Below are 16,829 nucleotides of genomic sequence, written 5' to 3'. Positions count from 1 at the left end.
TTTCATGGAATAAGTATCAAATTAGGAGCGTGCAGGCCTCGTATGTGGGGCAGTTGAAAACACACCCCAACATTTAGTCATTTATCATCAGGCATGTATGGCAGCACCAGTGACTGTGTGTATGTGTGTGTGTGTTTGTGTGCATGCATGTGATTGAGAAGGAAGATATATATTGCATGTTTATGAGTGACATATGGAACTGTGGTGTGTTTGGCTGAGTGTGCAAGGAAGATATATATTCTTGCATATTTATGAGCTTAGGTGTGTTTTGTTTATACATTCTTGCATGTTTGTGTGTACGTACAGGGGAATTAGGTTTATGTGTGCAAACTATGTCCACTCTTCCCTTTTTGTGCACTTTCAAAGCACTTTTTGTGGCTGTGTCTGATTGTATCTCTGTGTTTCTAAAGAAAAAAAAAAAAAAAAAAGCAGCACTCCCTGCACCCTGCCAGCCAGCCAGTCAGGCAGGTCAGGCTGACTGGTGGCTAAGCTAAGCGCTGGCCGGCTCACTCCCAGGACCTTTACCAGCAGCTCAGCATGCTCAGCTAGAGTTTCCCCACGTCCACTAAAAACGCCACAAAAAGAACAAAACAGTGATTGATAAGACGGCTGAAACAAGAGAACGACTTAACATGGCGGCCTGTCTGTCTTTCTGTCGCTCCGCTACTCATGCTCTCTCCCTCTCTGCCTCCCTCTCTGCCTGCCTTTCTTATTCCACCATTGTGCAGCAACAAACACTCTATTCTGACAGCGGTTGAACTGTGCCGATACCCTCGAGTGTGCGGGGCTTGTCAAAGCAGTGGTTGTTTACACTCTGCCAGGAATAATAAGAGGGGGTCGTTTTTCTGAACCGATTAATCACGAGCAGCCCCTTGCACTTGTTTGACGAATATTCCAGACACAGAATAGACGTCGATGGGGGGAAGCAATTTGTTGTGGAAAGAAAGCAGCTGATTGTTGTTGATCCATTGCCGTTGCTGTGTTATTAGGATTGGTGTGACATAGAAGAGGCCACAGGCACACAAACTGTTTGATGCCCACGTTTTAAACAATGAGTTAGTCATTGTAAGGATTTTTAATGGGTTTATTCATAATTGAAATGATAATAATGAATTGTTAGACAGAGTTGGACAGAGTAATTGTTATAACACAGTATGTGAGTGAGGTGTGCAGAATGGCCTATGGCTACTTTAATAATAGTGTTATTGTTAGGGTTTGATTTTGTTATATGGCCATTACTTGAACAACACACTTCCAAGGAGGGGAGCGAACACTGTGAGACTGACCCTATGTCCAAACCAGAAAGTAAAGAGAATTTCTCACTTTGAAATTAATCAACTGTACAGAATACAGTAAAATAAAACATTTAAAAATTTTCTGGTTGCACTTCTACCTCTCTGTACTTTAAGAGCTACAATAAAGTTCAGTAGACAAGCATGTAGGGCTGGGCAATACAGTGATATTGTTTTGATATTGTAAAATGAGACATCATCTTAGATGTTTGTTATTGTTACAATGTCACATGGCATTAGTGGGGATTGTTAGGATTTTATTGATGCTGATACTTAGTGATACTCTTAATAATACTACCCACCATAATTTGATGCAGAAAATCGAGACTACATGAAAAGATGTGATTATTTTTTTGAAATAGCAAGTAAAATTGTTCCCTGAGTTGCTGCATTTAGCTGCATTTTCATCACATTTAATAAAGTTAGCTCACATTTCAACATTTTACTCCATCAGCTGTTTATGTAACATTATATAAATATTGAAAGCAATGTTGTTTGTCCAAGAGCTGATTGATATATTACTGACCAATCGGGAGCCAATAGTGGTTTAGTGTCGGTTTTTGATACTTAAGCTTACTGAAGCGTGTGTTGTCTTTTCCTTGTTTCAAGATTGCATTTAAGTAAAGTCATGGAATTTTCTGAACTTACCATACTGTTCGAGCTGTTCTATTATTTGCCTTTACACATTTAGGCATTGCAGCCACATTACTGATGGTTTTTATCAAAAATATCATAATGTTAATATTTTGTTAAAGTACCAATAGTCATCTCTATATTACTGTTGCAATATTCATATCAGGGTATTTTGTCAAAAATATGGTGATATTTGATTTTGTCCATACTGCCAAGCCCTGCAAGCATGCAGTTCAGACAATTCAAACCAAATGGATAGTTGGAAAAAAATGTAATAAGGCCACCCATGCCCCAACCACAAGCTTTATTTCGTAACTGCTTTCATAAACACTGGTTTCTTATGTGTCTCAGTCACACACCTCCAGGTGCAGAAAATAAAAGAGCTACATGTTCTGTACAGAGTCCGTTAATGGTTTGCAGCTCCTGCTCTGATCTTTGTATGTTTAATTGGATGATCAGATGAAGATAAATCCGTCCTGTGAAAAATTACACACTGATATGTTCTTCTCCTACATGCTCATTCTGCTGTTTGACCGAGTGATATTCGGGGCTGCATTGATGCGATGCCGATGCTGAAGCGAATCAAAGCACGAGTAAAAAGGAGTTTCTAATCTTTTCATCTGACATTTTTATTGAATGCGTCTTGGAGCAACCGAGGGCTCCTTTAAGACCCTGCCAGAGTCACTTAAGGAAATCAGAGTGGGGGTTTTGGGAGCCTGCAGGGGTTCATTAGGACCAGACTGGTCCAACTTCCTCTGCCAGGGAGGAAAGGGAGAACACAGAAAACACGGCGAGAGAAATGAATAAGAGAGGTAACGACCAGAGAGGGGCGAATGAGTGACCAGACAGAAAATGGGGGCGAAAGACAGCAAGAAACAGAGCGAGGGAAGGGAAAGTAGCCAGAAGAAGCATGCGACAGGCGGAGAGTAGAATGAGAGAGACGAAAGATTGAGAGGAGAGCAAAGAGAGACAGCGAGTGCCGCGATGCCAGTCTACTCTGTGACAGCTTGACACCACAAATCAAACTAAGAAATGAAGACAAGTAACGAGACAACCGTCGCCAGGATCACTGCCAGTCTGGCTGTTACCTATAGGCTACGGCGCTCTAAAGCCATACTCTTTTCATTGTGGCTGTCATATCGGGGAGTGCTCTAAATGAAAACAGACCTCTTCTCTCTTTTTCTTTTGTAGAGTTTTTTTCCTTAGGTAAGGTACTGTAGGTTGAAGTGGAGCTCTGTCCCTCTCAGCACACAGAGGGATGTATTGTAGACTTCATTCTATTGAGTGAAAGAGTTGGATAGGGTCTCTGTTCCTTTTTTCCTCTTTTTGCGCTCAGAGACATTCATCACTTACCCCCCCCCCCCCCCTTCTGATAAATGGTTGCTGTGTAGAAAAACGCACACGTGGGTGCGCGCACACACACCGATGAAGGCACGCCCATACAAACCCACATCATGTTGGTGCAGATTTAGTGGCTCACTTGTGGTATTTGTGGATCTATCCTCTGAACTAGCCGAAGAGACTCGGGCAGTCACGGCCCAGCAGGCTCAGAGAAGGTATAGAGTTGCTTCGGGTTAACAACTTGGGATAAGTTTTCTTATCCTCGTGTGCTCCTGTTCACCTCAGCTATGTACATTTCAGCACGGAAGCTTCTTAGTACAGCCATATTCATATGCTTTGTAGGAATTGTGGGTTTAGATGTCTTGCTGAAGGACAATTTTTTTAGTGGCTGTTAATGTAAGGGGAAGCTTTACTGATTCACTAAAGCCTGCCCAGATCTTTTCTTTTATCAACTGACTGAGGTTGTCAAAAGTATCATAGTATTGATACATTTTCAATACCATGTGTTTAAAAACAATACAATACTAACTAGAGTCTAACAGATACTGGAGTTTTGGGATTAAAAAAAAATCAAATATTGCTGATATTCCTCTTAAAATATCCAAAATAGAGAATAAGTACATAAACTCTAATTTTCTCCAACGATCTCTCAAATAAGGTTATCGTACATGTGTGACAAAGATATTTAAGCAGGATATTTTACTTGACTTAACATGAACTAAGAAAAAGGATCAGGTATATATAAAATGCTGCCTATAATGAATGAAAACAATCTGCATTAAGTTTTGTGAAAGAAAAAATTAATATCAGTGCACGCAGGACAACATATATACTGATACTGATATAGGGTCATTAAGATATAGGGCTGTCCAATATATTGATTGGACTAACATGTATGTGCTCATTCAAGATCTCAGTTGAGTTCAGTCTTTATTGTCCTGCCTGAAATTTAATTTTTTTTTTTTTTTCCTATTTTGTGTGCTAAGGACTTTTTTGGTTTTTACATTGATATCATTAGATGTATTGAGTATTTTTTTTAATACTCGTATTATACTGAAGTTTAAAATTTTGGTATTGTGACAACCAGGGCTCAGAAATAAGGAAAAAATAATTAACATTTTAAACTATTTTAACAGTTGTTTAATGTTTAAAGTGTTTATTTGTTTTCAGTCTCTCAGATATGGAGATTTCCTGCTTTTGTCTGTTTATTGTTGTACTGACTGTATATCATTGAGTCTTGGATAGACAAACAAAACATTTACAGACATCACCTTGGACTTTTGAGAAACTCGGATGGACATCTTTGACTGTAGTCTGACATTTTATGTTGATGTTGCAGCCCTAGATTAAACATGACAATAACTGAAGTATTTGTTAGTATTTCATAACTGTTAATAAATAAAACAAGTAGATTTCTGACCCACTTTTCCTGTGAGCAAGTGAGAAAAAACACATTAACATTGAACCCTAACAATTCTACAGCTGGCTCATGATCCAAATGGACGATCTTTCAGTAGTTACTGCTCTTTTTTTTGGGCTACCTGCCCCACGGCTGGCGACACAGTCACTGCTCTGGCTCTCTCTGCTGGAGCCTGGTTGTGATGTAAATATTATCTTACAGCAGAGTTCCCAAATCTGCCACACAGCAGTAAGCACCTTTGTGTCTGGATTAGTAATGGCTAGTTCAGAAGAGGAGAACAGAAGGAGGGATGGAGTTTCTGAGTGCTACCCCCGCAACCCTCAAGACGCTTTGTACATCTCTGTAAAGGAGCTTTTGCTCGTTTTCAGCCAAAAATCTTTATGGCTCCAAATGGCCTGATGTCGCACAGCGATCTGTTTTCTCATTGGCCGCTTTCACTATTTTTTACCCAAGTTTCTGATTGGTGGATAGAACGGAACTATAATGCGCTCTAAAACATCTGCGTTGATCCACTGCCAAAATCACAATTTGTGATTGGGTGCTATGTCACTTTTTTTTTTTTTTTTAAAGGAAGATAGTAACAGGATGAGTAATGTTTCTGACACAAATACTCACTCTGACTGCAGATTACGACTGCTGGGAACCATGAATTTCCAACTAACTATTAGCAGTGATTGATTGTAAGATCATTGATTTTCAGATACAGATGCAGCCACGTTGGGTCATGGTACAGCAGTAGCCCTAACATATATGTTTAAATAATTGATAATGAAAACTTAAAGCAGCTTGTTAAAAAATCTCTTACCCAACTCCTATATACTGCACTACACAGATATCAGGGTTCCTTCTAAATTTCATACTTTTTCCAGACTTCTCAGTTGACACCAAACCCAGACAAGTTCACTACACCACATTTTAGTCAAGCTGCAATGCTAAAATGGTCTGTTATTCAGTTTTTGTCATATATATATTTAAATGACTGTATACCTTCAATCCCTACAGTAACAGAAGAAATGTTCAATTCATGTACAATTTACCAGAGAACTAGAAAACAGAACTCAAGTCCAGTGTCCTTGCGTCATTGGATGTTATATGGAGGACAACATAAAAAATAGTTGTAAACACTGTTTATAGTTCCCACTCAATACCATTTCAAAATGCCACGTTAATCCCACATTTTTAGTCTTTACTATAAATAAGAACTGAAAATGAGTTGGAACATGTTAAATAATTGAATATTCTCATTGTCTGTGCAGCCTTGTTTATTCACTCTGTCCATGAAAATGACAATGAATACAGCCATAAAAGATTGGTTCCTGACACAGACAAGCTTAATGCTTTATTATTTGTGATGCTATGTTCTTTATATATGTAATTCAAAGATATCGCTGCATTTTCTTTCCAAAAAAAGCTATTTAAAAATCTGTGTGGTCATCACAATGTAAAGTCTGTGGGCCAAGCAGGAACTCGGGGCGGCTTTAAAAGGGGGAGACACTATTGTGCATATTAAGTGGGCCATATAACCAGGAAGTAAAGCTGGCAGCTAGGAAAGTTTGTTGGCTTACACACCAGGTGAGCAGCTGTCATTGGACTGAATGGGCACCATCTTTGCATCTAGTTCATTATAATAATGTATGGCATAGAGGCATCTCGTTGGAGTGTGCGGTCAGCCTTTCCTTGCTTTGGATGACATCAAGCTCGATCTGGCCTGTGCTTTCTCGCACAGTGATAAACATTTTGGCTGTACTTGCTGCTGTAAATGCCATGAAAACATGGATCAGTTTATTTTTTAGAAAACAGAATAAGGGCAACAATCTGGAAACAAATATTTTCCATACTCTTTTTTTATTTTCCATACTTTTCCATACTGTGTAGGAACCATGAGACATGACTGGGTGAGGTTCTGTCTAGTGATTCATTGTACAACACCTGTTAAGTCAGATATCCCTTTGTGTTGAGGGAGTTCATTCACAATTTTCACCTGTACTACTTCCATTCATCAATTTACACCTTTATTAAAGCTTTTACAAATCTAATAACATCAAAAGGTACCCATCACTGTATTGTTCCCACATTAAAAAGAAAAATAGGCTACGTCAGGAGGAGACCTGACTTATCTCAACAATCAGGGTTTATCAGCCGCAGCCAGCCTTTCGGTGGGCATCTGTTGCATTGTCATTTGAAGTCACCTCATAGGAAGACGCCATTCCAATCACGGTCGCCAGTTCATTCACCCTCCCTCTGCACTTCTCTCCATTTGCTGGTCCTTTTGTTGTCTCAAACAATCTCTTTCTCACCTTGGGAGAGAGACAGAGGGAACACAACAAAGATTAAAAGGGAAGAATTGATTTGTTGTGTCAGGTATAATAACTGATATCTGAATACCTTGCACCAGTGCCGAAAATTGTTCTGTTAAGAAAGGTAAGCTGCTCTTGAATTTTTTTCCCTGGGTGATACTGGCTTTTGTACCTCAAATCACAGGTGGCTTATTCTGTTCTCGCTCAGTTGACTCTCTCTGAGCGCTCCCCTGATTGTATATGATGGCACTGAGCTGAGTGGTTGTAATTCGCTGATGCTCACAAAGAGATTATTGGTGCCACTGGTACAGAGAGGTTTCACAGAGCCTGGCACGCTTAGGATACAGACTCATGGACCGCTTGCTGTGGTGGCTGAAAAGGGCAGGGTCACTAATCTGGTGACAGTTTAACCTACACAATCTGTTCGTATGCACACACACATCAGTGTCAGACATCAGTGTCAGGATTTATGCCAAGGCAAAGGCTAAAAGTTCCAAAGTGTCCTTGAAAGAGAATAATACCCTCCCTTACCGTCTCTTTCTCCTTTCTTCTCCTCTCCTCTTTCCTCTCCTTCTTGTGGGAACAGATCTCTTTCTTTCCAAAGATGCCCTAAATCCACTCCTGTAATTGCATAGCATTTCTGTCTGTTGAATTGAGAAGAAAGGGGGAAAAATGAGATGAAGTAGAAAAAAAAAAAAGAAAAACCCAGAATGTTCTTTGAGTGTTTCTCTCCTCTCCTTTCTGGCAGATCAATCGAGCTCCGAGCTTTGGGACCGATCAGAAGATTGATTACGACGTGAAGAAAGGGGTGCTGCTCAATGCGCTTAAACTCCTCAACATTCGGTACTGTTCTTCGCCACAATCACACACACACTCACGCACACACACGCTCATGCTTGCAGACAGACACACATCAGTTGCATTGAGGGGCCCATTAAGTTTCATGTGCACAGACAGACGAAGCTCAAGTCAAACTTTATTTTATTATTTCTTATTTATTCATGTATTTCTCTGAATGTTTAAGGAATTGATTCTTTCAGTTTTACTTATTTGGCAAGCCAGAAAACTTTTGGAATTATTTTGATTCACGGCACAATTCATCCTTTATCTTGTTTTGTTTTCAAACTGATGACACAGTGGTGACGTTAGGCTGAAACTAACAGGAGGTTTGAGCTGTGGACAAAAACAAAAATGCTGTACTTGTAAATTTGTGTGTTGGTGCTGCGGTGGATACAAAGACAGATAATGGCCAAGGTGCAAAGCTGTGCCTCTATTGTGCGCTTTGTGCACCCTTCAATCAGACACGCTGTGTGAGTGTGTGTGCGTGTGTGTGATAGGAACAGGATAACAGTTATGCTATCTGTATTTCAGAGTCTACATTGTTTACTCTTCACTGTGTATTTACATAAGCTTCTTGTGTTGCTCTTTTACTTTGCTTTGCAGGTGTATTTGTTTTTGCCTGTTAAGGTTAAATATACTGTCATGCTGTGTGGTATATTTTTTGCACATATATGGTGTGTGTGTGTGTGTTTGTCAGGCTTGGGGAGTAATGGATTACATGTAACCAGATTATGTAATTAAGGTACAACAAAAGTAAGTGTGAGGTGTGAGTGAAATTACTTGAAAAAATACATTTAAATGTGCATAATTACCATTATTAATCTAAACATGCGTAACAAAGTCAGGAATACCTGGACAGAGATTAAAGAACAATCATAAAACATTACATTAGGTTAAACAGTTTCATCATATTTGGTACTGAGGTTATCCAAAAGTACTGGAAAGTAACCAAATCAATCAAGTTACTTTAATGTTGTGATTAGATTGCTGACAAAATTTTTAACAGGTAATTAGTAATTGTATCAGAATACATATCAGAAGTAACCCTCCCCTGTGTGTTTATGTGTGTGTTTGCTAGCATGCTTTTTTGTCCCCTGGCGGAGTCCGTCCACTGATTGATCATCGTACAGCAGACCTCTGGATCTCTGCTCTCTTTTTCTCCTCCTCTCTCTGTGCTTGTCCTCCTCTTACTGCTCTAAATATAGTCTCAACTCAACTAGTAACACACACACACAAACACACACACAATGAATGGATCAATTACACACAGCACCATAGATCTCGTTTGGCCAAGTGTGGAGCGTGGTGCAGCCATCCCACATAAAAACTCACTCCATCCTCCCGCCCGGCTTCAGTCGGCACAAACAAATCTCTTATCAAAATGATTTGTTTCATGGCGGTTGTTTGCTGTGTTCCCACAGATTAAAAGGGGAGATTTGATTATTTCATGACAAATAAATCGTAGGAGGCCCCCGAAAAGCGGTGGGGAGCTCTTTCCACTGGACAAACTGCTTATGTTCATGCTGGAGTGAATGAGGGCTTTGTTCTACCTCACTCACTTTTGCCTTATATAGTAATGGCTTTGCTTCCCAAAAGGGAGGGGCTGCTGGTGTGTAGAGGTAGGGTCGGCTCTCGACTTGGCTCGCAACACCAACTGTATCAACGTAGGATCAATTCAGACCCGGCCGGGCATGGACATTGATAAACCTCAGCCCCCCAACAGCACTCAATATCCAATTTAAAGGGCCAGCGATTGACTAAAATGAATTGCCCTTTCTCTAGACTGCAATGGCCCACTTGTTCAGAATTAGCTGTCTGGTCCTGTTCATCCTGGGTTTGTCGGTTTGTTTGTGTCGCAGCTCCATCTTTTTATCTCTGCATTGTTGAATGATTTGTGAGGGATTTTCTTTTTTGTTTTGTTAACAACTACAATGATGTGATTAAAAGGCAAATTCAGGTCAGTCCAGCAATTTGGGATGCTGTCAAACTTCATCATAGTTTACATCATTCAAGAAACATTATTTCTGCCGATAACATCTGTTCTTAATCAAGTATGTAGTGATAAAATAATGTCAGTCTTGCTTATTTTTAAAGAACTATCACAGAATGTGGTCTCAAAATAGAAATGAGATAGGGAAACAAAACTTAAATGGTTTAAGACAATAGCATTTCAGTCATTGTGCATTTGTTTCTCAACAACAGCAAGGCCTTTTTAAAATTACTTTATTGCAATGATTAAAAGTTCATCATTCCAGACAATTGTTTCTTTAAGATATTGTATTTTTTAAAATTGATAAATAAACAGACAAAAGATAAATGTGTTAGCGAGGTATGTTGAGTATTAAGCCAGAGTTTTCAGTGTGACGAAGGTGGCTGTTTTTCAACCTGACTAGATTACCATGGTAATTTAAACTGAACTAACTCATTTCAGATCGGCAGTAAAGTAGCCACTCTTCAGACAGTTATTTTCCTAACAAAGTTTTTTATGAGCAACATAGATTATAAACTGAAGGAAGATGTTAAAAATGAAAAGTTGTTCAGCTGTATGTTTGTAATATCACTGAACCAAGTCATATGATGTAGAAATGTAACATAAAGTAATATAACAGCAGCACAAACTGTATGCCTCGCCCTGTCAAGGGAACCCCGGTTTGGTGATGCAGAGTTATTACGCTTAAACTTTTAACAATATATCATTCACACACTCAAAGAACAATAGAACAACTACATACCACTTTGAGTAGTACTACTATTTACTATTTAAAGATTTAGTTGTCACTTGTCATGTTAGAAATAAACGACAGCATTAATGTTCATTCTAACTCTAACTCTAAGCCTAACTGTGTTGAGCTCCCTTTGTAGTACAGGTCTCTGAAGGAAGAAGGCAAAACAAACCAAAAAACAACCAAACAAACCAAAAAATCAAAACACAAGAAAGGGGGTTGGAAGAATAGAAAAGGGTGGCACTGGGACAGGGAATAAGTGCCTATCTGCTGCAAGTCTTTACCAAGTCTGTCTTTAGTGGAGATCTTACTCAATTTTTTTATGTCATTGCTCAATGTAAAGGCTAATTTTTCCATATCCATATTTTGTTCTGTTGCTATTAGCTGTGAATTTAGTTTTGGTGGATTTAACTGTTTCCATGTACATGCAGTATATTACGGAGATGCATGTCAACAGACTTTATCTTGCCTCGTAGTTAATAGCCCAAAAATATTCACATATCAGAGGATCTTTTAAGTCAAAGATATACTTTTCTCAACCTCTTCTCAAAAGGGTATCAATACTAGGCACATAAAAAAGTTATTGTATACTTTGCTGCACCTTCTTTTCCAGAAGCTGCTCCCTGCAAGGGGGTAACATTTGCCATATTTGAACAGCAGCCAAACCTTTGGAAAAAAAATCAAAGATGCAAGCAAAAACAGAAAATATGGTCAGAGCTGAAAATGCACTGTAACATTTGTTTTCTTAGATAATGTACTTAAATGGTGCTGCACTCGTTACTGATGTCTCAAATGTGCATTGACCGTGTACTTGTTTTATGTTGATTCAGAGCCAGTGATAAGAAACGCAACCTGGCCCAGCAAAAGGCCGAGGCTCAGAGACGGCTGTACGGACACGGCTCCATGAAGAAACTCTCGGCTGCTTCCTCTGACTGGGAGAAACAACGTCACACGCTGGAGAGACGGAAAGAAGAGCTGGTAAAGCACAAACAAATTATTAAACTATTGCTTTTGGTTTAAACCTCATTATTCACTTTCGAAAAGATTTGCTGAGCAAGACTGTGCTTCACATTTATAAAGTTACACATACTCCCACCAGGGATCTGCTTAGTAAAAACACAATTCTCTCTGCTGGCAACTGACCAACTGCAGTTGAGCATCTGGGATGCTAAGCACCTGCACAAGGTGGTGCACCTTGACTGTGGTCAAGGGAGTGAAGAGCGAAACTCATTCATTTCCCCGCCCAGACTCTCTAAACCAGCCTGGGGACTAAAACAATGGCTGCACAGTCATAAGCCCCGATCATAAGTCATGAGATACCCTTTAAGCTTTTTAGACCACACCAGAATGAGCACAAATGGTGGTTCAGCTTCAGGGTCAGGTGTTCATTAGAAATGTGTGTATAGACATCATTTATTTAAACACATCAATAGCTATGGGGACTGCAAATTTTCGAACATTGAAAATGTTAACAATTGATTAATCATTAATAATTAATAAGATCCAAAAGGCAAGTCTTTATCTCATTTTCAGCAGCACATTAGTTATGTGAAACATTAATGAAACAGAATAATAGAACAATAAAACTCAGCTGCTCTTGTCTGTCAACACAAACAACAACAAATGGCTCTGTCAATGTCACTGTCATTTCTCAACTAACAAGTCAGACCAAACCAAACTGAAAGAAAACCTGCGAGCTCCAGGGAAATTGTTCACAAAACATACATTATCGGTTAACACATTTTTAATCGTTTAAATTCATTAATTGATCAATGATTAAAATCATAACATCCATCCCTAATTACATGGACAATATTTCTTCAATCCAACGCTCCGACGCTCAATAAAGTGATCTGAAGAAATGAGTGTTTACATGCCCTGAAGCATTAATCGGATATAATTTTTCTGACATAAGCAAACTGGTTCCATCCGCTGTGTAGCTTTAAAAATCTACTGGAAATAGAAGTATTCCAACATCATTTTCAAGATGACCCACATCGTATCCTGAGAACAATATTAGCATCTTGAAATCTTTTAAGGTTTCTATCAAAAAAATTGTTTGGCTACTGACCCGTTTTGTTTTGCTACCGCAATTTTTCTGTCCCTTCCAGAAACTCATCTGTGGTATGTCACCTACACCCACATAGAGACGACAAGTGCAGGAAGAATATATTTACTCCAATCAGAGAGAAACGATCGGAATAAGTGTTTACATGGTTATTACTGTCCTATGGAACGAATGATCAAACATTTACGCCTCCCGCAGTTTATCATCCCTCTCAACCTTACTGGAAATTTCTTCCAATCCAGCGGGATCAGATCAGTTCTGATTGAGGTGTTTACACGAAACACTTTTATTCTTACAGGGCTATTATTCTGATTATTTATGGAATATTAAAGTCCATATAAACACAGTTAATCAATTTTTATAGAAAAAACAAAAATGAGACATTCTTATTTTACAGTACACTTCAGTAACCAAACAAACAAGACACCAGTGTGTTCCCAATGGACTGAAACAAGAGAGGTTGAAAGCCTGAGCAGAAACTCAGTTTTACTTACTTCTTACTCTACGTCAAAAGAGTCAAAGTTTCCCGAGACAAGCATACCATTTAATTATTTTCTCTTTGAAATGAAGGAGTCAGGGGAGCTTTTCTCATATATATGGGGAAAAGTGGCAGCTACACTAGTACTTTACGCCTCCCTCCCTCTTTGATTAGCCTTTTGATCAGCCACGGCAGTAATCAGCGGGAATAAGGAAAGATGGCGCAGAGGCACTATTTTAAAAAGGGCACTACCTCATCTTTAAGTGCTGTTATGGCTGAAGTGCGAGACCAGTTTCAGGTCTATTGAAGGCACATATCGCTCAGAGCTCAATGATACTGCAGAGCCGGTGGTGGAGTGAACCCCTCCCCTGTACTTTACACCAAAGTGGCCAAAGCTCCACAATTATACCTTTGTAACATATTAATGAGACAGTAGATGGAAAAATTCCTCTTTGTTGGGTGAGACCACTTTTTCTTACCTTTCTAAACTCTCTTGCCTATTCTTTATTCTTTCTTTATTTAATAGAAAATGAGGTGGGGGTGGCAGTGACTTTCACCTGAGAGATTTCCTTTGCTTTTCTCACATTTCTAGAAAGAGCGACTGGCACAGGTCCGCAAGCAGATCTCGAGGGAGGAGCATGAAAAGCAACATCTGGGGAACTACAGGTAAGACAGAGTCAAAGAGCCGGGGAGAGGGGGCTCTACCTCCAGGAACTCAACCCGGTATACCGGTGCCAGCTCCGCTTGCATTTATGGGGTCATCTGCAGAGCGCCGAGCTCTCAGGAGAATAAATAATGCTGTTGCAGAGAGAACAAACAAAAGAGAACACCCAGTGTTTTGTGAGCGGGGGACAGAAGAATTAAGACTGAGTGAATATGTAAAATAGAAGGGGAATCAGAGGTAGTGGGTAATGGCAAGGTTCAAGTTGTTACTCCTGTGCATGATGTTACCTTTTTGGCATTTCAGAAATGCAAATGAGCATGTATACTTTGCCCGCCTGTTGCAAGCCATTCTACATCTTTTCACCCACACCTCTGTTCTCGTCTCCACATCGAGCATGTCAATTTTTAATAGTCACCTCACAGACGGAGCAGACCCAACCTCAGACCATGACTCAGCAACAACAAGTTTTGATTTGCCGCTTATGCCTTGTAAATTGTTAATGCACCTTCAACCCCTCACTTTCTTCTCCTGCCTCTGTCTCTTTATCCATCACGTACACACATATTTCCAGGTTTGATTTTGTATCTTGGACACTAGGGGTAGGAGAAAAAATTCTTAGGTATTGTGACTGTTCTTTTTTTGTTTTGTTTTTTTTACAATTCCTGTATCGATTTTTTTCATTGCTGAATCAAGTTTTTATATGTAGAAATAACTAGCGCTTGGTAAGTTAGCTCAAAGCTAACACATAATGTGAATTAATATTAGAACGCTAATGGAAATTAGCATCACAATCACAGTAATATTATCTCAAAGGAGCAATATGTAGCAATTTCATATCCAAAAATTAGGACTGCGGTCCAAATAGTGAGTTGGAGCCATAGACTCTATATTAAATAGGTTGAATCTGTAATCCCCCCCAGACTCGAGGAAGTTCAGGCAGGCTGCAGGAACACTGCAAGAGTGCTAGACAAGTGCAACATTATAATTTGACAATAACAAGTGATGATGAGACCTACACTGTAAGTTTATCAGCTGTTTATAATTGTCAGTTGTCTGTCAATGTAAAGCTGAGCCTGTTATCCTGAAAATAACAGCCCACTGCTCTGAAAATACACACTCTGGAATTGGAATTAGAAGGCTGCTTGTCTCACTGCCTGCCAGACTTCATTGATGTGTTGCTCAATTCAACTGTTATAAAAATCTACTGCTTCTAAAAGATTATTAATGATTTCTTACAACTCATAAACAGACACTCATTTGGCGAAATATTCAGGATTAATTGTAGCTCTCAAATGAAAACAGTATATTGCAGCACAGAAAGGAAATTTCAAAGGACATGGCAGCTGTAGTGTTGTTGTCAGAGAATTTACTCTTTCAGCTTAGCATTTAATGATAACTTACAGTAAATATATTGAATATGTCTCCTTTAAATGTAGCATTTTACCTCAAAAGGTATTTTATTTACTATTTTTATATGCAGTATAGAAATTATGAAATAAAACTCAGAAAGACTGACTAATATGATATGCATTGTTTATGACTCATCTGTAGTATGATTGAGTATTTGAATATGACTTAACTTTTTTCCATGGTCTAGTGTTAAAAGACAAACAAAAATCACAAAAGAATTTTATATTGAATCGTAGTACATATTGAATCAAGTGTTGTGATAGTTTCAAAGTGGAGATAAGTGCATCACCCCAACCCTACTGGACACAATTTTTTGCGCTCGCAGACAGACAGACACACGCCCACACAATTATCTCATACACACACACTTGCCCTTCTTACTGTCTCCCCGAGTGTAAGTGACTTCTTGACTCATCACTTGACTGAATGGCTAGTCAGAATGCTGATCCCAGCCCGCATGAAGTGCTGTCACCTCTTTCCTCTTTTCCGACACGCAGCCAGACAGTCAATCAGACAGGCTGAGGTCTGTCTGGAGCACCCCTAATAAAGACCTCTTAGCATTCAAATAGTGTCCCGGCGCAGCACTGGAGTCTGATTAACACACTGCTTCTCATTAGATGAGTTCGGGTAATGAACTTACTTACATTGGGCTATTAGATGAAACTTGCATCAGGTACAGACGAGCCAGGACCCTGTGGCATCGGAGGGGAACCCAGCTGGTCGATGCCATTGTTGATGTTCATTTAACATCATTTAAGCAGCTGGAATCAGGAGGCTTGAGAGACACTGTAAAACAAAGATGGTTTTAGACTGATGTAAGTGGAATATGAATATTAGTTTCCCAATTGGAAACACGTGGGAGGAAAATAAGCCCCAGCAGGAACGTTTTATTTAAAATATATTGTGGGGTCACCCTCAAATAAAATGTCCATATGTTCAGATACAGAGGGTGCCAAAGGGAGGGAGCCGTTAACACCCACTATTAAATTGTTGACCTTATGCTTTCCAGTCAGGTGATTTATGTTGCTCTTAGAGGACTGACAAGTTCTGGCTCTCTTCATATATTATCATTTCAATTCAGTTTATCTGCTTGTTATGAAGAGACTTTTTCTACATTTCTCTGAGTGTCTCTCAACAGGAGGAAAAAAAATCTGGTCCATGTAACTTAAAGATGGTAAAAAACATGGCAGTTGCAAAATCTCATATAGGATAATGCCAAGGGGAAGGAAATAAAGTGACTGGTTCATCTCAGGTCTCTCTACATTCAGTAGTTGGTTGATTTGAACTGCAGCAACTAAAGTAATGCATAGAATTGGGTCAACTTCTCAACAATATGGAAATCGTGTAGTCAGAACAGCATGTCTGCATAAAACTGTTAAATGGCAGATGGGGGGCAGTAAAAGTTTTAATGGCGAAACTGTACAATGTTAAACTTTGTTTGACATTGCACTAAAATCTACAATTCAGATGCTGGTATGTGGATAGCTTAGCAGTAATAGTTTAGTGATCAATATTTACAAGAATCTGCCTGCTATCTTGGTAATTAGGGCAGACAATTTTCCAGCTGCGTAAACATTATGTCCAACTTAAAATCTTTGTGTTTTTTAAAAAGGAGGTCTGTGCCTTAACTCTCTTTAACTTGAGCTCCCTGTTGATTCAAAAA

At 39.3% G+C, this 16,829-nt stretch overlaps 1 protein-coding gene across 4 annotated transcripts in view; it reads left to right on the top strand.

The window, feature by feature from the left end:
• ttll7 (tubulin tyrosine ligase-like family, member 7) overlaps nt 1-16,829 on the top strand; it is a 105,356-nt gene that overhangs the window by 42,903 nt on the left and 45,624 nt on the right. For all 4 annotated transcript variants that reach the window (XM_084723339.1, XM_084723340.1, XM_084723342.1 and 1 more), the window contains exons 10-12: nt 7,732-7,826; nt 11,377-11,524; nt 13,685-13,758. In XM_084723339.1, coding sequence (XP_084579465.1) covers nt 7,732-7,826; nt 11,377-11,524; nt 13,685-13,758 — 317 coding nt within the window. The remainder of the gene's footprint in view (nt 1-7,731; nt 7,827-11,376; nt 11,525-13,684; nt 13,759-16,829) is intronic.

The sequence above is a fragment of the Lutjanus erythropterus genome, chromosome 7, assembly GCF_056507025.1.
Source record: "Lutjanus erythropterus isolate fLutEry1 chromosome 7, fLutEry1.hap2, whole genome shotgun sequence".
Taxonomy (NCBI): Eukaryota; Metazoa; Chordata; class Actinopteri; order Lutjaniformes; family Lutjanidae; genus Lutjanus; species Lutjanus erythropterus.
Note: the sequence above shows the minus strand (reverse complement) of the source record. Positions and strands in the feature narration are given on the sequence as shown.